This window comes from Leptonotus elevatus, chromosome 2, assembly GCF_054856555.1.
Source record: "Leptonotus elevatus isolate MCC_2025b chromosome 2, RoL_Lele_1.0, whole genome shotgun sequence".
Classification (NCBI taxonomy): Eukaryota; Metazoa; Chordata; class Actinopteri; order Syngnathiformes; family Syngnathidae; genus Leptonotus; species Leptonotus elevatus.
Window position 1 is genome coordinate 25,945,373 of NC_141240.1, and position 25,145 is coordinate 25,970,517.

Sequence of the window (25,145 nt, forward strand, 5' to 3'; positions counted from 1 at the left end):
ATTTTGAAAGACATACCCGGATGTTATGTGGTATAACCAATGGTGTTAGCCTGGATTCGCAAAGCTAGCCGGAGGAGGCTAACCCACAAAATTAGGTCGACATTAGATACTCTTATAGTATAATTGCAGATATGTCAATCGTATGCTCGTTGGGTGTATGGGCGTTAGTCCCCAACTCCTTAATCTCCGTTTTACGAAAGGACGGACGCGTTAATAAATAACGACACATACCGGTTGTACCAACAAACTGTAGCTGGCTCAGACAAGTTAGCTTTTAGCTACGGGAGGCCAGCAAGTAAGACAGACCACAGGCTAGGTGGAAACCATTTCTGTAGAAACGCCTCAGACCGCCGGCTGTGGAGCTACTGTGTCACCCAATTAACATAATAGGTAAGAGTGTTTCATTTTAATCAGTACTCATTTATAAACTTTAAATGCCTACTAAACAGTGACGATGTGTTTAGTTATTTCCGTGTCAGCGTAAAAAAATAAAACCTTAGGTTAGTACAGCATATTTTTCAAAGTTAGCAGCCGAGCTAGCTGTAAATATACAATTATACAACCGCTCTGGATAAGTGTCACGACGCGTTTCTCACGCAAAAGGGGCGTAAGACCATGCTTCAAAATAAAAACGGCGAAAGTAAGATATAAAGTTCTTATTATGGTGTTTTAAAACTGTAAATATGGCTGACAGTGTATTCCTGAAATAAGGAGAGAGTAATGTAGGAGGCTGAGGCTTTCTCCGAGGTGATTGGCTAAGGGTGCCTCAATCAAGTATTCCTGAAAGCTGATAGGCTGGCTGCCTCTGCGTTTTGGCTATTTCGGCAAGGCGTTCTGTTGTTGAAGTTACAGTACTGTAAACGAAAGTAATTTTAACTTTAAATGTTCTTGTCCTCGGCAAACCTCGACCAAACAAAAAAGTAAGGAGTAAGTTATCAGTAATTCATTGTATATTGGAGAATTTTTTTTTTCTATTTTCTAGGGTACAGTGTATATATATATATAACATTAGTTTTGTAAATTCAAATTGGTTACATATAACACACTGTGTAATAGTAATTAATATTTTATATGTTCACATGATTTAAAATTGTTACCTTGTATGTCATCCACTGGCCTGCGTGGACAACCAACCATTCATTTATTATTCAAAATAGATCTGTTCTCATTTGTGTTCAGATGCCTTATGGTGCTTGTTTTGCTACATTTGTATTCAACAGGAGGGAACGTGTGATCAGTGGCCTATGAGGAAGCCACGTCGAAAAGGCCTGGTGGGCCTGGGATGTGGCAAAGATGACAGGAAGACTAAGAGGACAGCAATTGGTGGTTGTGGCGTTGGTGCCCGCCAGCGTTCCCCATCCCCGTACAGTCTCAACGCATCTCCGAGCAGAGAAACACTTAGCTATGCCCAGGCGCAAAAGGTTGTGGAAGTGGAGCTGGATGGCCGGCTTCACCGAATCTCTGTTTTGGAGCCCTTAGCCGTCATCACTGAAGATGAAATGATGGCGCAGGACATCAGTGAGTGTAATAGCAACAAAGAGAACAGTGAGCAGCCATCGCCTCCCGTCAGTGCTACGCAGATTGTCAACAAACCCATCACGCCCCGTGGCCGCCGGAAAGACTCTAAATGTCTATCTTTCAAGTCTCCGGCACCTTCAAAAAACCACTGCGCCCGCCCTCCACCACAAACGCCGGAAAAGTTAAATGCAACGCACAATCACTTAATACCCCTCCCTGAGCCTTCGTTTCGCCTTGTAGACACTTTCACCCATGTGGAGGCACCTCCTCTGCCCACAGCATACTACCGCTACATCGAACATTCGGCCGAGGAACAGGAAGCTCTGGCAGAATACGACATGGACGAGGAAGACTCAGCCTGGCTGGAGATGGTCAATGCCGGCCGCACAGCGGAGGGCTGCGCCATGCTTTCGGCAGACACGTTTGAGTTCCTGGTGGATCGCCTCGAGGACGAGGCCTACCAGGAGGCGCGCATTCGGGTGCCCTCTCAGAACACCATTGACGACGACGCTTTCTGCTGCGTGTGCCTGGACGACGAGTGCCTCAACAGCAACGTCATCCTCTTCTGTGACGCGTGCAACTTGGCCGTGCACCAGGAATGCTACGGCGTTCCCTACATCCCAGAGGGTCAGTGGCTGTGCCGCTGCTGCCTTCAGTCCCCTCAAAAACCCGTTGACTGTGTGCTGTGCCCCAATAGAGGCGGCGCCTTTAAGCAAACCAGTGATGGCCGCTGGGCGCATGTGGTTTGCGCTATCTGGATCCCTGAAGTGTGTTTTGCCAATACTGTTTTTTTGGAACCAGTGGAAGGTGTCAAAAACATTCCCCCCGCACGCTGGAAGCTTACCTGCTACCTGTGCAAGCAGAAAGGTCGCGGGGCATCAATCCAGTGTCACAAGGCCAACTGTTACACTGCCTTTCATGTCACTTGCGCACAGCGTGCAGGCCTGTTTATGAAAATTGACCCGGTACGAGAGACAAACGTCAATGGGACCACGTTCTCCGTCAAGAAGACGGCGTTTTGTGAGACTCATTCACCTGCGGGCCAAGACGGCATCTCTGATGAGGAGAGTGAAGGACGCGTGGTGGGCAGCAGAGGCAGGGCCAGTCGAGGACGGAGTGCGTACACGGATGGTCCCGTGACGCCAAAAAAAGGCAGAAAGTCTGAGAGCGATGACAAGATGGAAAAAAAGAAAGGGAAGAGGGACACGGGCTCCACAACACTGAAAAATGCTTCGCCGCAAGTCATAGTGCCTGAAATACCCACAAGCAGGTATATCTTAGTGTACCGGTATGTCATCTTGGGTGTTGTGTAATCATCATACATATATACATAGCCCTTTTAAAATATGAATATTGTGAACCAAAATATTCAGCATTTGATTTCACCTTATCCACTACACACCCATTAACCAGGGATGCAACTACCCATCGGCTCATGACTTTTTATGTTACTGCATAAATGTTCTTTTGTAATGTTTACTTTTTAATTAAGCATTGTGGGGGCTAAACATTTTTTTTTTTTAATGGAGGAGGATATGTTTCTCTACATCATACCTTCTACAAATCTATCACGGTCAAAACCGTGAAAATGAAAACGTATCAACTTGAATCTCTTGTTGCTCTCCAGGTTGAATGCCATCTGCAAAGGTATTCTCTTCCAAAAGAAGAGTCAATTCATGCAGAGGTTGCATAGCTACTGGTTACTGAAGCGTCAGTCCAGAAATGGTGTGCCACTGGTCCGCCATTTACACTCTAATGTCCAATCCCAACGGAATACTGAACAGGTCAGGCTGGGACTCGACCTTATACTTTCCTCACCGCCTCCCCAATTTTGGTTGACATTCTGAGTAATATTCTAAAACGTATGGGATATTTCTGGGATGTAAAGTTTATCCAATGATGACATTTATATAAACTATTTTATTTTTATTTATTTTTACTTTGTAGCCTGAGGTGGTTAGTGAACAAGTATCTGCAGCCAGAGATGCTTTGAGATTTTGGCAGAAGCTTCGACATGACCTTGAAAAGGCCAGGCTGCTGGTGGAGCTCATCCGTAAAAGGGAGAAACTCAAACGAGAACAGGTAATATTGAGCAAGGCTATGTAAGGCTGCATTTACAATTCTGGTTTAGAGCTGATCAGTGTCTCTTTACGTGCCTTTTGGAGTGATCATTTCTGATATCACTATTTACTGAACACATTAAAACTCGTCATGTGCAGATATCCAAAATGCAGTTAGACATGTTAAGGAAGTAAACAAATAATTCTAAAACATTACATGGCATTTAGTTTGCCTGGGCTGCTTCTTCAACTTATTGGTAAATGCAAATAAACTTGACATTACTCCACTGATTGCCATCAGCAGTTAAGTACTTTAATCAATTCTATGCATCCATTATCTGAACCGCTTATCCAAACACAACAAATTTAGATTTAATTTACGGTAATGTTTTATGGAATGTGTTTGGGTAGATGCAGGTGTGGAAACATCAGATGTCAGTATTTTGATCAGATCCTCGTGTTTACGCTGATGTTGCCATGTTTTATATCCAATTTATATCATGGAAGAAGCCTGATTCCGATCCAGTCCCATGCATTTTTTTTCTCTATGCTGCCATGATGCATATCACAGTTGTCACCCGAACAATATTGTAAAGCCAGCCTATATGGGCTTTTACTTTGACAAAGTACAATATATGAATATGCTTTTTGAGCCTAAAATATTGGCACTTCCATGGATTGCTTGAATTTTACTATTGTACATATTTTTTTAAGATATTGAAAATATTTAAAGTGAATGAAATTACAGTGAAGCCATTTGATTAATAAATCAACAAAAGTAAGACATCGTAATGGCATATACCTGCTCTGTCCTTTGCTTACTTCTCTTGTGAAAATATTGATTGTGGATGTGAATGGTTGTTGGTCTGTGTGCCCTGCGGTTGACTGGCAACTTGTTTTAGGGTGTGCCTCGCCTCTCGCCGAAGTTAGCTGGGATAGGCCCCCGGCTCACCAGCAACCTTAGTGAGAATAAGTGGTATAGAAAATGTATACATTTGTGCAATTGGCATTTATTAAATAGTTGAAGTTGACAGAGTGCATTTATTCATGTATTTATTTGACTTAAGTTGAGTCAAGTTGCTTCTCTTGTTAGACAAGAGCTTGTTTACAGATGTGCATTATCTTCCACCAACAGTCACTTGCCCATTTAACAATTGCAGATAAAAGTCCATCAGGCAGCTCTGGAGCTGCAGTTGACCCCGATGTTGTTGTTGCTCCGTTCAACTATGGACCAACTGCAGGAGAAGGACACGGCTGAGATCTTTGCAGAACCAGTCAACATCAAGGAGGTCAGACATTCTAAAATGTCTTCCCATTATTCCCACAAACGAGAAGACATACATGTGTCCCAGATATATTTGTGAGATTAAGGAATGCATTTATGTGCCCCAAGAAAAAATGCTGATCTTGCTTATTAACTTATCGACGTATGCTCCCCAGGTACCAGACTACATGGAGTTCATAAGTCATCCAATGGACTTATCGACGATGCGCTCCAAGATAGAAAATCATGTCTACCGTTCTGTGGCTGACCTGGAGGTTGACTTCAACCTGATGGTGTCCAATTGCCTCCTGTACAACAGTAAGGACACCATCTTTCATCGCGCCGCACTGCGTCTTCGGGACCTTGGGGGAGCCGTCTTGCGCCACGCCCAACGACAAGCCAGCAACATGGGCCTGGAGCTGGAGACCGGCATGCACCTTCCCGAGTCGCCGCAGAAGCGAGAATTTTACAGCTGCACATGGGAGGATGGTAATGATGCAGGAGTTTTTTCTGCTTTGTATACAGTGGTCCCTCAACGTCAACCACAATCAGTTCTGTGACGCTGGTCACCTTCCAATTAGTTCTATTTTGAATCATTGATTACATAGCCCGACGTTTGATACAGGTGACGTTAAAAATAACCAATGGACATTATTGTCATACAAGCAGATTTTAACCAGGCTAATACATTAATAACAATCGATCATTGTTAATGTCATGAGTTCTTTATTCCACAAGTTTCAAATTAAATCACCCCCTAATGCACTGATTCCCTAATCATGGCACAATCTTTGCAGCGGGAAATGATCTAATGTCATTTAATTTGTCAAAAATTTGTAAGTTATTAATTACAAATACATCTTTGTTCATCTATCTATGCTCGCAACATTTACTTAAAGAACAGTTAACTGTTCTTCCATTAGCTCCCAGAAGGTTCACTAACTGTAAACCTGTATGTCTACCTATTTCCATACATACAACAGAATAACTTGTGGCTTTCTTTGTGTATATCCGTTGTTTTTCAAAATTAAACAGACTCTGACTTCACTCTGAGTATGTCAAGTTGGAAGTAAATTGAGTCGAGATTTAGGAATTAATATTATTCAGAATCTCACGTTTCAATTAGATTCCGATTCTTTAGGTTGCGCTTCAATTCAATTTTGATTCTTTAGGTCAGGGGTCACCAAAGTGGTGACCACGGACACCAAGTATAATAACTTCATTAAAGATCATTTCAGCAAATTTGTTAGTGTATATATCAGAAGTGTATGCTAAATGTTGTGGTTCGCTATCAATTTCAATACAATATAGTGAGAAGTACAAATGCACAAATAAGAGCGCATTTAGACATTTTTAAATATTTAAACTTGCCATGTAAACATGTCGCAAGTGACGTCAAATTTTTTTGCAAAACCATGAAAATGTTTTTATTGTGTGCAGGCAAATTTACAGGGGAATCATAAATGACCGTAAAAGTTTAATATAAAAGCAGATGGCACTCACTTTTTTTTGTCACTCACTATGTTGTTGTTTTATGATCGAACGTAGCTTCCGCCTGTACAATACGAATCACCCACCGTAATGTAAGACATTAAAACATACACAGATATAGTACAACAATCTACCTGTTAATCACTAGTGACAAGCACATATGGCCGCTATCCTCCCTGTTGTCAGCTAGCTAAAGGCTAGTGTGAAAAGCTAACAACGGTCTATGTCATCACGCTGTGCTCTTTTTCAAACAGCACAAACAACTATCCGAGCGTTTTCTTCCGCTTTTCTTGGCTTGTGCACAACAAGTTGGTAAATGAAGCGCAGACGAGAATGGGTGGGGAAAAACTAGGCAGTAGAAAGTGATGGAAATAAAACCAGTAACTGCATGGCTATTTGCTTTACCTATAAAGGGTGGTTACGCTAGACAAAAGTAGGTTAAGAGTCTTAACTGCTTTAAGTTAGTCCTCTTGCGTCACTTCTGGTGCAAAGTCAGTCTTCTCACGTTTTCACGTTGAGAATAATTTGTCCGAAAGCATAGCATGCTTTGATGCTTAATGCATTTAGTTGTAGGGAGGCGTGCTGATGCCTTGTATTGATACAAAATAAACATTTTCAATGTCCTAAATGTATATTTTCGGCACAATATTCCCAAAAATGTTGGTCAAATCCAGATGTTACAAACTTTTAAGACGTTCAACCTTCCAGGGACCCATACGAAGAGCATGTCAAGGAGGCGCTTGAGTGAGCTTACTTTTCTTTGCCCAGTGGACAGCGTGCTGAACCCGGACAACCGGCTCCACATGAGTGTGGAGGAGCAGCTGAAGGAGCTGCTGGACAAGCTGGACTTTGTCAGCTCCACGCGATGCAGCGCTGCTCGCACGCGACGCATGCGCCTGCTCCGCCGCGAGATCAACAACATTCGGTTCCGGCAGGGTTCGCACCGCCACAGCCTTCACAACGGCCGTCTAAAAGAACACAGCGATGAAGATGAGGAGGAGGAGGAAGACGACGACAAGGCTGACGACATCAAGGCAGAAAACGGTCTTTCAACGTCAGACAAAGGTTAGTGATCAAAAGCGGGCATGTAAGAGAACTTGCCAGTGCATGTGCTTCCCCCCCTCCCCCCTTTGAATCCTCTTGTTTGAATGAGACCCGTTGTGAACATGAGCTAACGGCACATTGTCCTCAGGTAATTGAGCCAGGGTCTCCCCCACGCACCAACCCCAACCACCCCACTGTCTCCAGTCTAGTAAGTAGGGGTCCACAGAGTCTCGTTAGCCTCGGCTGCCTCACAACTCCTCTCTCCAAGTGCACTCTGCTCTTCTACACATCACTCTCATGGACTCACCACTCTCCATTGGCAACATACTGTACAGCCATGCCATGTCACCCCACTTCTGGTTGGGACGGGCTCGTTAGGAGTCTAAGAGGAGGGCGGGAGGAAACTGATTGGGTCAGTGGCAGCATTGAGATCCAGCCCTGGTACCATGGTGCTGGTGTACAGTTGTGAGGGCAATGTTAATTCTTCACACATCTTAATATCGTGTGTGAGTGTGTATGATGTTCCATCCCCCCAGAATACAGTGGAACCTCCATAAAGTCAAGCGCCATTGTGGTCGTGCGGTTTGGAATTTGGGCAAAATTTTGCTCAACAGCTGTAACATAATTTTTTTTAAGAATGTAAAAAAAAAAAATACTTTTAAAAGTATTTCAAGTTATTATGACAGTTTAACCGAGTAACAGATTATATCTAAATACATATTTCCATTGGGAAACAAATATGAAGTTGCCCAACGTCCTATTAGTGGCTGTTTGACTTCAGAGGTTCCACTGAAGCTCGAGTCTCTTTGTGCTGTGGTTAGGCCGTTGGGTAGAATTTTGGACCACAGACAAGACCCCATTCTCCAGTGTGACTACAACACCACCACATCACACTACATACTCAATGGCCATTTCATGAAGTACATGTAGAGTGAAAGTGAATTTCACGTTTCCTCCTCTCTTGCAGAAGACCTGAAATCCACGTCGCCCCCAACACTGGAACCAACTGGGCCGGCCCCTCCTCCACGAACGGGAGACGCGCCCCTGGAGCCTCCCACGCTGCGGCCGATCACGAAGGAGCCCCCGTTCTCCAGCTGGCCCTGCAAACGCCGGAAGCTCATTGGCGGCCTCGCAGACAGTGATGCGAAACGCGTCGGTTGCACTAAAGCCCAGGAGACGTCGCCGCCACCAAGTTTGCACAACGAGGGGCAGGTGGTGGCCAACGGCCTTCCTGACCTCAGCACCCCCACAAGGCCCCTCGCTGGGGGCGTTGGACGACGGACTTCTGTGTTGTTCAAAAAGGCCAAAAATGGTGCAAAGATGTTCAGAGACAATGTTTTGCCGAATGGGAAGGGCTCGCAGGATGGCAGTACAAGCACCTCACCCTCCGCACCCGACACCCCCTCTACTACTCCTTTATCCACTCCTACCAAAACCCCTCAGAAAGCCATAGGACCCCCCTGCCTGAATGACCCATGGACCCCGAATCGAGACGTAAGCTCAGATGGAGAACTGGACAGAATGCTGACTCAAAGCCTGAAAAGTGGTAAGAAGCTTTTTAGCTTTGTTGCTTTTTTCACAAATGACGCACCAACAAAATCATGTGAGATACACATTTCAAGCCAGTTCTTGTGGTAAAGGGGAGGGACTGACACAAAAAGTGTATTTACTCCCTTGGCAGTACACAAATCAGGGATAGGCATAATACAGATAACACATTTTGCTGTACAATGTACACTAATTAAGTACAACATATGTGGGGTGTGCCAAAAAATAGATTCTCATAAGAATCGCGATTTCTCATTTAGTACGAATCGATTTTATTTAAATTATTTTATACTGTCTTCCCTTTGTTTGTTTGTGCCTTTATTGGGAGTGCTGTTCATGTTGTACCCGATTTGGCCACTTAGGGCCAGTGTGGGTCCACGTGGTCTGATACACTGTTAAGTTGTAGCCACAATAGAGAGTAGAAGGAAAGAGTCACGATCAAGTTATTCCAATAAAAGTTGTTTTATTTTGCAGCGTGGAGCCGTTCATTTGAGTAATAAAAGTGCCGCGAGTAGCGCGCTAATTAGCATTAGCGAGTCAGACTGGAGTAGATCATTACGATTCCTTGAACATCTATAAATTGAAGCAAAAATCATTGTCAATCAAATAATTTTAAATCAAAAATCGGAATCAAATTGTGAGACATTCAAAGATTCCCACACCTAACGACTATACCTATAATTGTCACAGGATGTGCACAGCAGATTTGGATGACCCACAGATAAATTAGCTGTTGAGATTTTGAGCTGGGTCCAGGTCTGTTTGTTTCTCGGGGCAAAACGAGGTGGAAACATGTCTTAATGTTTGGGAGATAAACTACCACTTTGATATATCAGGATTCTACAAATGTTGTTATACATCTGTCCATTATCTGAACCGCATATCCTCACCCGGGTTGCAGCGTTAATGTTGTTATTTGGGGGCCTTTTTGTCAGATTTGTACAGATTTTGATTATTTTTACGATAGGTAAAGTGAAACCGAGTTCTCATTTCACTAGCAGCCTGGCATGGCCACGGAAGGCTCTGTTGCTTTTTCTTGTGACAAGTAAACATCACTGACTGTGTGTCGCACATTGTACGTGCCTTTTAGTTCTAAATTAGCCCTCAGGATGGCCTGGCCTGACTGAAAATGAGAACTGCTTATGATAGTGATATTAGGTAGCCTTTTTGTTGGGGGGGGGGAATTATAGCTGAACACTGGAATTGTGTTCATGCTTGTGATCTCGCTGCAGTTTAGTGTATTAAAAACTGCCGTTTGTACTGTAATAGTAGTAGTAATAATTATGAATCAATTTTGTGTAGCACTTTTCTCAACACCGAAAGACATCCAGTAGGTGCACACAAACACGCAAAAAAAAAAGGGAAAAAAAGTCAACCTTGGTGTAAGCAGTGGAGGCCTTTCAAAGCAGTCCCTCAGCCGAAGCTAGTGATAGGTAAGCCAAGTCCCAGCCAGGAGCGTCTGCCCGGGTTTCACCTTCGGCCACACTATGAGCTAGCTGGTGAAAATGTTTGCCAAGATTCGTGGTCTTAACGTTTCCGTGGAAAACCCCTTCCCTTTCTTGCTTCTATCTTGATCTGCCTTCCACTCACGGGACTAAACAGCTTTGTTTATGTTCACCATGGATACAGCTAGCACAAAATGGCTGCCACATCCCAAAATGCATTGTAGATTTGCGTTGTGTTGTGGCGGCCATTTTGGGCCAGCTGTACCCATGATGAAGGTCAACAGAAGTTAAGTGCCCGACATCGCTCTCATGTGCTTTCAGGACTGACCAATGGCTTCGACAAGCATAAAGACGGCGGGTCCGATTCCGAATACAGCCCCTGTCCGGTCCTCCACAAAGAAATGTAAAAACATCATTGTCATCATGTCTGCTTGTCAGACAGAATTGTTGGACTAATGCGACACGTTATTTTATAGCGTCTCGCCACCCAAACGAAGCTTGGGGAAACCTGCCCTTTCCAAAGTTGCCTTCCTGGAAATAATCAACGGAGACGGTGATTACACTGGTGGGCGTCCATTTTCTTTTCGCTCAACTTTTCCATCTCTGCACAGTAAACGCATGTGTTTTATTCTTAACCGTAGGTCATGGCGGCCAAACATCTGAGGATGAGACGGAGCTCGAGCCTCTGGACTTGGTTTGGGCCAAATGTCGAGGATATCCCTCCTATCCCGCCCTGGTAGGACAGACTCCAATATCTTTTGTCAGCATTCTCGTCATCAGTCTGGCTGACCGCAAGCTGGTTGCAGATCATCGACCCGGAGATGCCGGAAGAGGGCCTGCTGCTCAATGGCGTGCCCATCCCAGTCCCGCCCAAAGATGTTCTCCGGTTGGGGGAGCAGAGGCAGGAGGAGAGCAGCCAGAGACTCTACCTGGTGCTCTTCTTCGACAATAAGCGAACATGGTGAGACGCGTCTTCAGATAAGATCGATAGAACCGAAGACGCTACTTTTTGTAGCATGGACCGATTTGGGTCGGTACTTCCGAGCACTGATTCACGTCAAATCAAAACGGTGCCATGCTTCGGTTCTGAAGCACGTCATTCTAAGTTGGGACTGTGCAGGAGTAGAAGAGTTGATGATTTTCCATGGCGCACTTGAACGCAACATTGTACGTTCGCCAGCGTACTGACGTCACCTACTCGCGCTGGTTTTCACCCGCTAAAAATACATTTCCTGGTTTGAAATCCAGCGAGATTTTTTTGCGGCGCCAAGCCAAACAAAATCCAGTTTATGAAGTATGACAGCCTCGGCGCCAAGTGGAGGATGGCGATGTCCCCGGTTCATTGCAATCGGTGCACGGCTAGCGGGAGGTGCCGGCGCCGTCGTGCTGCCAACCGCCTTTTAACAGGTGCAGTACACCTGAAACCGGGAGGTCCGCCTTTCCCCTTCCAGATCGAATCATCTTGGACGGTACTTTACCTTTATGGTAAATATACATGTTAATTTTGGAACAATAAAGCTTGTGACCAAAATATAGTGAGCATTACAGAATTGGAACCCAATTATTCTCTTTGTCCACGTTATGTCCTCTTCCGACTGTCTTCTTTTTTTTTGTTGTTGCTATATTTCAAACTTCAAACTCATCGTGCGGCAGGCTTACGTTCTTGAAAAACAACTGCACAAGAAACAAAGATAACATCAATTATTAATTTATATATTTACTGGTAATGTTTAACTGTTCATTGCACAGAACTTTGCTTCACACTTTTTTTCTAATATTAATGTATGTGTATTAATTAGACTTCAGTAATTGTAAAATATTATACCTTCATTTTTACTATTCCTATGTGGCTCATTTGTTTTAATATTACTCTTAAATAAACAATGACGAACATTTATTACCACCCAAATAATTATATATATTTTTTTTTAAGAGAGTACAAAAGGACCAAAATTTGGTACCGCTGAGTACCGGTACCGAGAATTGGAACAGTAGCGGTTCAAATGTGAAAGGTACCCACCCATCCCTGGTGCTGACAGCAACAGACAAGTTCCGGTTGGACCAAATGTCCGCTTCCATGTATGGAAAGTTTTCTTTTTAGTTTAAAATGGCTTACCTTAACTGGAATGTCACGTCGCATTGTGGTCAAAGGGAGAATCCTGGTCACTAATTGCGCCTGTTAGTGAAGTCAATTGTAAATCCTTGTTGTGGCGGAAGCCACATGCTAATGGCAGCAGCACATAGACGTTGTTATGTCACACAATAGTTGCCATGACTACAGTTCTTCTTTTGCTTCCATTTCTTCTTCTACTTTCTTTTAGCGGTTGGCATATACCTTTGGTGCATTCCTGCTGCCCTCTTTAGTATGCAATCCGCGTTAATGCATGACTACTTTTGCAGACAGTTTTGGTGCCTTATCGCCAGTGGACAGAAGGTGGCAGTAATGCACAGAAAGTCAACACAATTAGGGAAGAGGGATTTTGGCTGTCAAACTATGAAACAAAAGTACGGTATATGTACAATATGTATTTGTGTATAAATGATGTAACGATTCATACACTAAATCAGGAGTCACCAACTTTCTGAGTACTGATACCAGGTTGTTACACACTTGGAAAATGTTTTCAAATTATTTTTAACTCATTCACTGCCATTGACGGCTATAGACGTCAAAAATTTATTTGAACTATTTCTATTAGTTTAACATTTTTTTCCACTTTTGTCAACAAGAGTATGAAAACCTAGAAAAAAAATATTGTACATTTAGACCAGATATAACATTTGTGATTAATTGTGAGTTAACTATTGAAGTCATGTGATTAATTACAATTTTAAAAATGTAATCGCCTGACGCCCTAATTTTTTAATGATCTTTTTTCAAATTTAAGTTAATCACAAATTTTATATCTGTTCTAAATGTACAATAAAAAATCTTTCTAGGTTTTCATACTCTTGTTAACGAAAGTGGAAAAAATGTTAAACTAATAGAAATAGTTTAAATGAATTTTTGCCGTCAATGGCAGTGAATGAGTTAATTATATATTCTCCATTAACCCCACCCCAAAATATAAAATCTTGGCACTAATATGTTCTATGCAGCCCCGCTAGTCTAAATATGGTACAGTATTCTGCGTTAGTAGAATATGAGTTAAGCAGCAAAATCCAGCCGTTTTTATCAACATTAGAAGGCGGCCATTTTGCCACTTGCTGTGAAAATGACATCACAGTTGCTCAGATCGCGGGTAACAACCAATCACAGCTTAGCTTCAGAAAACAGGTGAGTTGTGATTGGTTGCTGCCTTGAGCACTAAGCAAAATGGCTGCCCCCGGAGCTAGATTTTGCTTCATAACTCCTATTCCACAGATGTAATATTAATCAGAATGTCATGTTTAGACTAGTGAGGCCACATATAACATATTATTGTCAAGAAATGTTTAGGATTGACGTCCCCTTTAATGCACAAAGGTATCAATCAGGAGAAAAGTGCAAAAGCGGCCCGTGCATTGGTGTGCTTTGGTCCACCAGATGGCGCCACATTCTTAATTATTTTTTCACACATCTGTCCTTGTACCCGCAGGCAGTGGCTCACACGTGACAAGGTGACCCCCCTGGGGGTGGACAACACTGCGGACAAGCTGCGCATGATGGAGGGCCGCAAGCCCAGCCTGCGCAAGTCTGTGCAGGTGGCGTACGACCGCGCCATGATCCACCAGAGCAGAGTGAACCACAGCCAAGGTTTCGTCACCTCCAACTTCCTGTAGAGCCTCTGCCGACATGAAGCCGGCCGGGGCGTCCCGCCCCTCTCCGCCCTCCTCATGTATGGTCCGCTGCGCCCCCCCCCCCCCTCCAGAGTCGTGTGTCCGCTTCTACTGTACGTCCTGCAAATCAGTGGGCGGCGTGTTTGTGTGCGCCGATGAACTTTGAAACAATATTTATACCAAGTGCGGAGGACCTATGAATGGATCACTGCCATCTTTTATACAATAGCTTTTTACACTTTTAATCTTTTATGAAATACTCTTGTACATATCAAAGGTACACTTAGTGTGCATTATGTTTGTAAGATGAAGTCTTGGTCACTTTGTGTTGCTCGATTCAATCAAGCCACAAGGGGCAACGTGAGTGAGTGAGGCGAGGCGGTTTATATTTGTGGAGGATTTGTTCCCGATTTGCTGCGTTGTGTGTGTGTGTGTGTGTGTGTGTGTGTGTGTGTGTGTGTGTGTGTGTGTGTGTGTGTGTGTGTGTGTGTGTGTGTGTGTGTGTGTGTGTGTGTGTGTGTGTGTGTGTGTGTGTGTGTGTGTGTGTGTGTGTGTGTGTGTGTGTGTGCGCGCATGTGAGTGTCAGTGAACAAACTGAATGAGCCATTGTTCACAATTATGAATTCTCTTCTTTTGATACAAGAGAGAAATTATTTATTTATGAAAGACAAAACTATAGAAATGAAATTATATTGGTAAAAGCAATTATATTTAAAACAAATTGAGTGGTTTAAAATAATAAACATTTTAGCAGATAAATATCACTGACGTCGGGCAGAATCCTTAAAACATGTTTAGTCAACCATTAACATCGCAAGAATAAGCCATTTTCAACCCTTGGATTTTGTCAATACAGTGTTCCCTTGTGCAATTTGACATGCATTTTTTTAAAGTAATGTACCTATTTTATCAAATTTATGAAGGTTTGAACATTGAGAATGTTTAAACGAGAGAGGAATGTGAAGAAATGTAAATGCCTCAACGAGAAAAGTGTATATAAACTGTGGTGAGGGGTTTTCGAGCCTTAAAATATTTATAATAAATGTAAAATATAAAGCTATCTACTTCGCGGATTTCATTTATTGCGGGTATTTTTTGGAACCTAACCCCAGCGGAAAATGAGGGAACATTGTGTTTTTGTTTTTTAAATAATCATAGTAATTTAAAAAAATAACACCCACACTGTAGACTGACCAATATTTCAGATTTGTGGGGGGGAAAAGGTGAATTTTACCCAATTGTGAGTTTCGAGCCCGACGCCAGGGATATATATGCACATGAATTGTTGCTCTCAACATGACGCCCATCCCAACACAAATATTTATTATTAGTATTATCAAATATAAAACCCTACACCTTCATAAGCTTGTGCATATTTTCTTTTACCCACCAAATACTTTGTTTGAATCCATAATTCCTCATTTTGGGGAAAGAAATGCTCTATTAAAACCTTTTGGAATATCTAACTGTGGCTTGTGATCTTTTTGAATTGAAGGCAGTTTTGAAAATAGTGTGAGAATGCTGCGCTTAATGGCCAAAGACAAATTAATGGAGTTGCCCTATGATTGGCTGTCAACTAGTGATGGGAAAATGAAGCTTCATGAAGCACTTGTAATATTTTTGGACTCCTCTAGATGCCACTCTTGGTTGAAAGATGCAGTGGAAATGTAATCAATTGCCTTTGCACTAGCCTTTATATTTAAACCAAGACCACCATCTCGGGGAGTCAAAAAATATCACAAGTGCTTCATGAAGTTTCGTTTTCCCATCACTACTGTCAACCCCTCCAGCGTGTAACTTGCAACTGGGGCTGGCTCCACTTCCCTCATCTCCTGCAATCAGGACAATGGCTGTAGAAAATGGATGGATGGACGAAGTCGGGCAGCTTCCTGATCATGTCATACTCGTTATGATATGGATCTTGTAATCAAACCGTACTGTAGAATTGCTATACTAAAGGGAGTAACTACCAAGTGGCGCCGGAGGCATTGAGTTTGTTTCAATGGCTACGGGTTGAGGACGCACAAAATGTAAATATTTCTCCACCAGGGGTGCTCAAGGGTCACATTTGATTTTTTTAATAACATGAACCAGTTATCAAAAATAATTTATTCTATTATTTGTAATTCATTTATTATAATTAACCTTTTTTTTTTACATAAATATTTTTATATGCTGAATGTATTGTATATTGCATGTACAATTGTTAATTTTCATAACAAAAATAAATCTTATTTTTAATTGTATTATTCTCAAAAATAATTATAAGCAACAAATTATTTCAACAAGAAATGTTACATGTGTAGCTCAATTTGATAAAACTATTCTTATTTTTAAATATATCATAATTAATTTGGTTGTAATTAAACAATTTTAAAAGTAAATTAATATCCGTAATATTATTTCTATTAGTGATGAAATACTGCATTCTTATTTTAATTATATTTTTGTAATTAATGCCATTATCACCAACAGACAATTATTTGATCATTTTTATAAACTACATATTGTAAATGTCAAGTGTATGAAATATTGTATATTGTAATGATAAAATATTATTACTATTTTGTTTTAATATTACATTCAATTTAATTGATTTATAAACATTTGAATGATTTAAATATAGTAAAATGATTAGTTTATTTTAGTATTTTTTTATGTTACTATTTTCAATAAATCAATTAACCATTATTAAGTTACCGGTACTTAAACTAGTGATGGGCAACTGGCGGTCCGCGGGCGACCACACTCTGAATGGCCACTTGATTCATTTGTGACCGGTGACCCCCTCCAGCATAGTTGCCCCTCCCTGACATAAATGAATACAATAAATACAATACATTTTAAAGGGATAAAATGGCAAAATTAATGCAATGAATATGATGGGACTCGATCATTTAAGTGCTCTGTGGTCCAGATTAAAAATCAGAGTGGTCCGTATATTGCCTGCAGACCAAACATTGCCCACCCATGCTCGAGAAGGAATCTATAAAAGTACTGGAATGTACTCGCAGAGCTGCAGAAGCCAACGCAGGTGATCTGAGTGCTGGTTCAAAGACAAAGAGATTTTGCGCTTGATCCCTCATCAGGGTCCATAGTTGGGTCGGGTCAATAGGAGGTAGTTGTGACGGAGGGTCCGAAGCTCCGTCAGCCGGCCCAGAAGACGACCGAACCTCCGCGGCCCGCTTCCCGCCACTCCAGTCTGAGTCCCGCACACGCGAGACAGCAGGTCCAGGATCAGCTCCTGCATTTTTTCCACGTAGCTGGTGGCCAACAGCGACGTGCTGTCTGCAGGATGGACGCAGCACAAGATCAACTCAAGCACAATGGTAAACTCACCTCTGGTCACTATTTTTTTTTTAAACAAGTGAAAAATATTCTATAAATCTATTAAGTACGGTCTCAAATGTTCTTCAAATTCGATACTATAAATGTATAGGATCGTACGCCGAGAAACGTTTCTTGGGAGGGGTAATATGGCAGCCTCGTGGCTTCAAAAGTCTTGGCCTATCGGCTTGAAGTACTTCCTGTTTTTTCTTCTTCTTTTAAATTAACAGGTCAACACAATATTGTACCACCACCTAGTGGCTTAAAGTGGAACTAGACCACAAAATAAAAAACAAAATTGAGTTTTAAATGGACAACATATAATTGCTTGGTAACCAAAAATTACGCCAAATTAAAACTTTTATTAGACTAAGTGAGCTTTTTAGCAAATAATTGAGCATAGGTCCTCCACCCAAACCCCACCCAAAAAATAATATGATAAGGCAAATCTGTGAGGGGTTCACTGTAGTCCTAACAGAGGTCAATTTATTTTACTCTAATCCACAATTGACAGTAAATGGCAGTCATTGTTCAGATTATAATTCTGACCTGGGCAGAGCAGAGCGGTGGCACCGAGCAGGGTGTACTCGACCTCCGTCACCTGAAGCGCCAGCATGCTGTGAAAGAAGTTGAGCACGGAGCCCAGAAGATCCTCGCTGTGTCCTGTCCACACACACACATTTCTTTTTACTTTCTTTGGTCTGCCACTAATGAATTTAATTTGTGACTGATATTCACTTTGGAAATTGTCTTTTGAACCGTCGAATCTCTGACAGTTGTGTATTGGCGTGCTGAAAAACTGCAGTGCTGAAAAAGAGACAATTGGAAATGAGTGCGGTGATAAATCTAAAAATATACTTTAAAAAAATATATATTATAATAACAAATGTCAAAGTGCAGTGCAGTGTGGTAGGCCCAAATGTTCATCAAACATTATAGATATCGGGTCTATTACTAAAAGGTTGATTTATATGGATTCACGTTTATATAGGTAAATAAAATAAATTCGATATATATATATATTTTTTAAATAAAAAAGAAAAGAAAAAAAAAGAAAAGAAATTTGATATATGAAAGAAAACATCAGTAACCAATGCTTTGCATTCAACACTTTGAGAATCACTGGCCCACTCTGGTGAAGTCCAACTGGTCTCGACTTGTGTTCTCACCTGCAGCAGGCTTAGCAGTCGGGTTGCTGGCGAAGTTCTGGGCGGACAGCAGGAACATGAGGTCCAGTGAAGACGCGGACAAGAGGCAGCGCTGGTCTGACAAGTCCAGCAAGTCAAAACCTGAGTGGAAAACCAGCCATTGGATATAGCACTTATCATAACTCAGATCGCCAAAAATTTTCATAGACAATAAAGTATGACAGGTTTGCACTTTCTCCCACAATCAACAATATTTACGAATAATATTCCTGCAACTTTCTCAAGCATCTTACCAGGCACCGTCCTGGCAAATTGCAGGTGAGGCGACGTAACCTCCGAAAGCCCCTCCCCTTCGTGTGAACACAGCCAATCAAACATCTAAGCACAAACAAAAGATGAGAAGAGCACACACAAAAAAAGGGGGCTGCTTTTGGACGAGATGTGGTGTCGTCACCCTGCAGCGGTCGCTGTACTCAGCTCGACAAGCACGATGAGCCTCCACCATCTTGTCCACTGTGTGCTTCTGTTCTCGGCTTAATGTGCACGAAACAACCTGGTGGCGCAAAATCATCAAATAGTTAACACTGGCCGTAATACTGGAAACTTTGAGTCCACAGAAATTGAAAGTACAGGTATCTTAACACAAAATAACCTTGGTAGAAGTTAAAGTCACCTTGTAGAATACTGTAAAAGTATCTGACATTTGCTGTACCTGTACTTAAGTATCAAAACAAATTTTCTGATATGATGTACATTAGTATATGTACAGGAAAATTACAATTGGTTATTTTCCGTTGTTGTTGTTTTGGTTAGTTTTTGTTTTTTACTTAGTTTACCTTAATGGTATACTTTAGTTAAAGATTTGCGTGTTGACTAATGAGCAAAGTTAGCTAGCACATGTTAGCCGTTAGCCATGTGCCTAAACAAGGGTTTCATATAAATTAAAATTGCGGTACTCGCTCCGGACAGACAGGACTATATTTCTCCGTTTAGTGCTCCGTGGTTCAGGTATTATATCAACAAGCAATGTCTTCTTGTTTTTGTAGTGACTAGTAACAAAGGTGGTTAAGGGAAAATGTATCAAAGTAAAAGTGTACGTTTTATTCAAGTGAAAGTTACCAGAAATTCCGAATAACAAAATGGAGTCCAGATTCATAACAGTTCGAAAAAGGTACAGTATTTGTACTGTGTTACTTTGCAAGACTGCTCCCCAGTAGACAAATGAAGCATCCATTCGTACCTGTCCATGAAGTCTGCTGGTGGAGCTGACCTGCTTGCTGTCGGCGCTCTCCTCTTCCTCCCGTCTTCTTGCTCTTCCTCCTTTCCTCAGCCGTTTGGACTGACACTGAACCTCCGTCAGAAGACCTGTGGAAAGGATGAAGGAATTAATTATTATCCCTTCTTCAACATTCTGCTGGCCGGTGTCATTTAAACCATAACTATAAGTTACTAATGGGACTGTTTCTTTTAACCAATCAGATTTCAACTTCAGCGGTTCGACTCGCAAAACACGTTGTAGTGATCCACACACATTAATATGTTTAATAATCAACATATTTGCTGAATATAATGCCCTTGATTTTCATGTTTGTGTCATGTTGGATTGGTTTCTATAATTGCCACGTGACCGTGGTGGTATTCACAGCTGCATTAAAGCCCAGGTACTAAAAATTTAACATTCACAACATGTTTTTAACATTCTGTAGCATTTTAAAAAATTCTACAACATTCTCTGATAGCCTATCGTGCAAAATTTTTAAAAAATATTTAATATTCTTCAAACGCATGTGACACTTTGCAACACCCTCCAAAATTCTTAAAGTTGAAAACCTACTGCAATTTTTCAACATTGCACTGCAACGTTCTCCTACATTTGATCTAAAATTCTGTGACATGCAATATTTTATTATTATTATTATTATTATGTAATCTTGACTAACATTCCGCTAACATTCTCAACGTTCTGCAGCTTAAAAACATTTTCTAACATTCTTTCATCTCCACAACAGAATCCAAACTTCTGCGATGGTCTTCAACCTTCTCCAACATACTTCAACACTATCCGACACGTTCAACAGTTCACAACATTCTTCAACAACATTTTCAAAATTATACATTTGTCGTCATTCTCCAAAATTATATGATGCACGTAGAATTCTGTAACATTCTTCTACATTTACAGCATTCCCTACAGTATAATGCATACCTAATGCATTCTACAATATTTTCCGTCTTACACGTTCTTCAACATTCTCCAACATTTTCAAGATTCTGAAACATTCATAAACACTCTCCCAAATTCTTCAAATTGATCTTACATTCAGCAACATTCTTCAAAATTGTACAACATTCTACAATATTTTCTAAAATGGTGCAGCTTTAGCCAACAGTCTGCAACAACAACATTCTGCAACTATATATTCTGCAACATCTTCAACATTTTCCGACATTCTTAATAATGTTAGAAAATTCTCCAAAAATGTGACACCATTTTTACAAACTTTTCAATCCCCATAAAAAATAAAAAATATATTTTTTTAAATTCACGGTTGACCTTTCAGTGATTCACCAATTTTGATCATTTGTCTCCCACTAGCGGTAAGCGGAAGAATTACTACACCAGGTCATTTCAGTTGTATATCATTTCCTGCTACAACATAATTGTGTTTAATCTTTAAGAACTGTATGATTAAAAACTTTAATTTAGGTACAATTTTTATTCAACTTTTGTGTACAATAAATTGTATTTCAAGCACAGTCCAAAAATTTTTTAAGTCTAATTTAGTATGTCTGTGAATTTGGTCGACCATGCTGTGAGTCACTAAGCATTACGCAGACCGAGGTCGTTTTCTGTTACACGCCCCCTGGCACATCTGCAAATTTGTTTACAAAAAGTTGACTATATTTGAGACTCGGTAAAACCACAACTAACTCGTGGCGCATGTGGTGTAATGCGATTTGGGTGGATTTGACGGAGGCGCAAGCGGACGTGTGTGGTGAACGCTAACGTCAAGCTCAGCGTGCGCTCTGACCACCCTGATTTTAAGGCAAATGAGTGATATAGCTACGATTGGACGGGACTGCAATGCCCCTTTTCACCCAGTTCTACATGTGATAAGTCTAGGAAAATCCCCAATGAAAGACTACGCTTTGCACTAAACTTGCGCTGAGCATGAAAACAATTAAATTTTACAGTGTCTTAGAGTAATACTTTACAGCAGGTGTGCTCAAGTTGGGTCTTCGAGAGCCCCTTATCCAGCCTGTTTTCCATGTTTCTCTCCACTAACACACCTGATTCATGATCAGGATCGTTATCAGGCTTCTGCAAAGCTTGCTGATGAGCTGATTACTAGATTCAGCTGTGCTGCAGGAGGGAAACATGGAAAACAGGCTGGATAGGGGCTCTCCAGGCGCGAACTTGAGCACCCCTGCTTTACAGGAATAAAGTTTCTGTTTTGTTTTTTTAACCTATGCTAATTGCCTTGTGTGTGTCATCAGTGCAATAACCATCTACTCACACTCAGCCAGCATTCCCACAGCGCGGCACTTCCTGAGGCGACAGTCTTGACATTTCCTCCGCATGTACATGTCCATCTCACAGGCTCCGCCTCTCTTACAGTGATACACAGCTTTTTTGGTCACACTCCGCCTGAAGAAACCTGGCGACATTCAGGTGAGAAAGAGAGGGAAAAACTCCATCACTTGACAACAACGGCGGTCGGCGGCGTCATGCGGGAGCTGTCACCTTTGCATCCCTCGCAGGTGAGAGCGTTGTAGTGATAGCCCGACGCTTTGTCCCCACACACCACACATAGCTCGTCATGACCTCGGATCCTCCCGACGGACCCCAGGCGTGGTCTCCGTACCACAGGAAGGCCTGCTAACCCGAGGCCCTGAGGCAAGCATTGGGGCTCGGCGGGGACACGATCACATGGACCCTCCAGGAAGTCCGAGCCAAAATGATAGAGAGCGTGGCAGGGCTGCGAGGAGGACGAAGATGTGGAGGATGACGGCGAGCCGTAAAGTGGGAAGGACAGACTGGCTGGATTGTACTGATGTGGGCTGTAAGGGAGCAGCTGGAAGTCAGGGTCCGGCAGTGGGTAGCCCAGAGGGTCAGCCAACATGTCTGAACGAGAAAATAAATATGTGACTATTTAGAATAAAATCAAATTATAAAAGGTGGTGTGCGTCATGTTTAGAAGAAGAAACACAAAGGCGGTGACTTGAATTGAGATGAGAATTAGCCGTTAAAAACGAATGCCGAATCTGAAATTTCGGATATGAGTGAGGATGGAAGGATTGAAGGCAACGTGTGTGACGTATGAACGTATGTGGACAGCGCACAGCATCGTGTGACGTCACGTTCCGTTGCGACACGGCACCCGGAAGTGTTTGTGTGTGTGTGTTTAGCCAACTAATTAGCATTAAACTAAACCGTTACGCAATCAGTCAATAAAGCCCGTCTGGGCAGTGTATCAACGCCTTAGTCGTTAGGCTACTCCGTTGTTAGCCTCTGACGCCGTCCCAGCGCAAAAGAAGATTACAAACTTGAACGCTCTGGACTGGAGCGACAAAGACTCGCAAGGGTTATCTTAGCGCTAGCTAGCTGATATATGACAGTCACAGACACAGATAGATTTAAAACTTTACAAAAAGTGAAAAGAAAAACAAACAAAGTACCGAGTAAGTTATTTTAAACTAAAAATGAAAATATTTCCGTAGGTTGACGTCGGCCATATCTACAGTCCGATATGTTTTCCAAAAAGTGTGTATGAGGCTAAAGCACTTTGGTCAACATATGGTGTCGATAACGCGCTGTATAAGTGCACTCCATTTACCATTATCATCAAATTGGATTTTTCCTTTTTTGGACTATGACGTGTTTTTTGGCAAAAGTACAGTTAGTAAGCCATTCAAATGGATTTGGGATTCGGTGGTTGTGGAGCAACCCACGCAATTACCAAGCAACTAGCAATTTCTACTTGCAATTTACTCTTCTACATATGTCATGGCCGAGAGCTTGTGACGGTTTCAGAAACTGCAGCTGAAGACGTCCCGGTGACGTCGGCCACATTTTGGTGTCTGCGTATGTCATTTAGTCTCTGCTCAACGCTCACTCTCAAGATGTCTGAAGTGCTGCCTCCTGTGAGAAAACATTGGAGTCCATCGGCAACCTCCTAAAAATGCAGCTGGGATGGAGGGAAGATAAATGATGATATGTTTTATCAGTCAAAAGATTTACAGCTACAGTAGTAGTCTTACCACCCCCCTCTGTCACTTTCTGTTTCTTACCAGATGTTTCTTGTCGTTATCGGACCATGCTTGTGTATGTGTGTGTGTGTGGGGGGGGGGGGGGGGGGGGGGGGGTGTCCATATCATGTGACCAAAGTGTTTATAAACCATTAGAAAACTCTCTAAACACCCCTCGCATCCCTTCCATCCCACATGTTTGGGAGCCAACAACAATCTGCCCCCCGCCCTCATCACATACCCCCCCCTCCACCCCCACCCACCCAGCTCCAGCCCTGAGGGTAGGCAGGGAGCCAACAAATGTTTGGGGGTGGGAGTGCTGCCTCCTGCATGTTGGACCTTCCTGAGTGAGTCTGCGTGGCAAATAAATACAATTCATCAAATGATTAGACGTGCACCTGTTTGGAAAGGGGGTGTTTCCTTCCATAACTAGTTCTGAAATCAGAAGCCCGTAGAAAAACGAAATATGGTTCAACTAGCAATGTATTTTGAAAGGGAGATTGTAAAAAAAAAAAAATGGTTGCAACATGATTAAATGTGAAGACAATTTGCATTTTTGTTATTTTAGTAAGAAACATGAAGTCGATAAACATGATTTGGCTTTGTGGGCCATATGACATGATGTGGTGGGCCGTATCTGGCCCCCCGGGCCTTGGGTTTGACACCTGTGGTAGACGAATGGGATAACATAGAAAATATTTTTGCAAATAATTTTTTTTGACTTGACTTCTACTTTAACTACCTTTTTACAAAGTTCTGTTTACATTATTTCCTGTGGGGGAAATTGTTTGTCGAGAAGCTTCTTTTTATTCCTAGGAACACTTCATTTTCAAAAGAAAATGAAGTCATTTTGTTGGGACACACTTCCTAAAATCTCTTCATAACACCACATCGCCCCTTTTTTAAATTTTTATTTTAACTAAGTTCATTATCTTGTAGAAGCAAAACTTCACCTTCATGTTACAATTCCACAAGAGCACACGCTAGGGTCAGAGTGCAATTTCTCACTTTCACTGAATAGTCAACTTTGCATCCCAATTAAAAACTTTTGTCTTCCATCTCCCACAAATAAATCCAAAGAATATATCTTTTTTTTTTACGATTAAGAAGAAGATGAAGCCTCACCATAGAACTGGAGCTGCTCAGACGAGCAGTAAGTGTCGGAGGATGAGAGAAAGCCTCCCGCCGAGAAGTTCATGTCCAAGTCCGTCCACTCTCTCATCGGAACCCGAGAGTGTCTCTCTGCTTACTGACTGCAACTTTTCCAACGCACACAAAATGGTCAAGCGTG

General features: G+C 42.0%; 2 protein-coding genes across 3 annotated transcripts; one reads left to right on the forward strand and one right to left on the reverse strand.

The window, feature by feature from the left end:
- The first annotated feature begins 55 nt into the window (after window positions 1–55).
- Window positions 56–15,595, forward strand: brpf3b (bromodomain and PHD finger containing, 3b). 2 transcript variants are annotated; one of them, XM_086068098.1, is made up of 13 exons: window positions 56–390; window positions 1,221–2,788; window positions 3,146–3,302; window positions 3,466–3,600; window positions 4,739–4,867; window positions 5,019–5,331; window positions 7,102–7,398; window positions 8,345–8,923; window positions 10,692–10,773; window positions 10,847–10,935; window positions 11,012–11,106; window positions 11,177–11,331; window positions 13,949–15,595. In XM_086068098.1, the coding sequence occupies exons 2-13, from the start codon at window positions 1,245–1,247 to the stop codon at window positions 14,130–14,132; spliced, it is 3,759 nt and encodes a 1,252-aa protein (XP_085924224.1). In that variant the 5' UTR covers window positions 56–390; window positions 1,221–1,244; the 3' UTR covers window positions 14,133–15,595. The 2 variants fall into 2 exon arrangements, with proteins under 2 accessions (XP_085924224.1, XP_085924225.1); XM_086068099.1 differs by having other exon boundaries at window positions 8,348–8,923.
- On the reverse strand, window positions 14,558–25,091 carry nr1h5 (nuclear receptor subfamily 1, group H, member 5). Its single transcript, XM_086068100.1, is given in 11 exon segments — window positions 14,558–17,417; window positions 18,006–18,119; window positions 18,195–18,263; window positions 18,626–18,745; window positions 18,898–18,982; window positions 19,059–19,157; window positions 19,845–19,969; window positions 22,123–22,264; window positions 22,266–22,322; window positions 22,324–22,730; window positions 24,980–25,091. Coding segments are annotated over 11 exon segments (1,518 nt in total). The 5' UTR covers window positions 25,077–25,091; the 3' UTR covers window positions 14,558–17,214.
- Window positions 25,092–25,145: the final 54 nt, after the last annotated feature.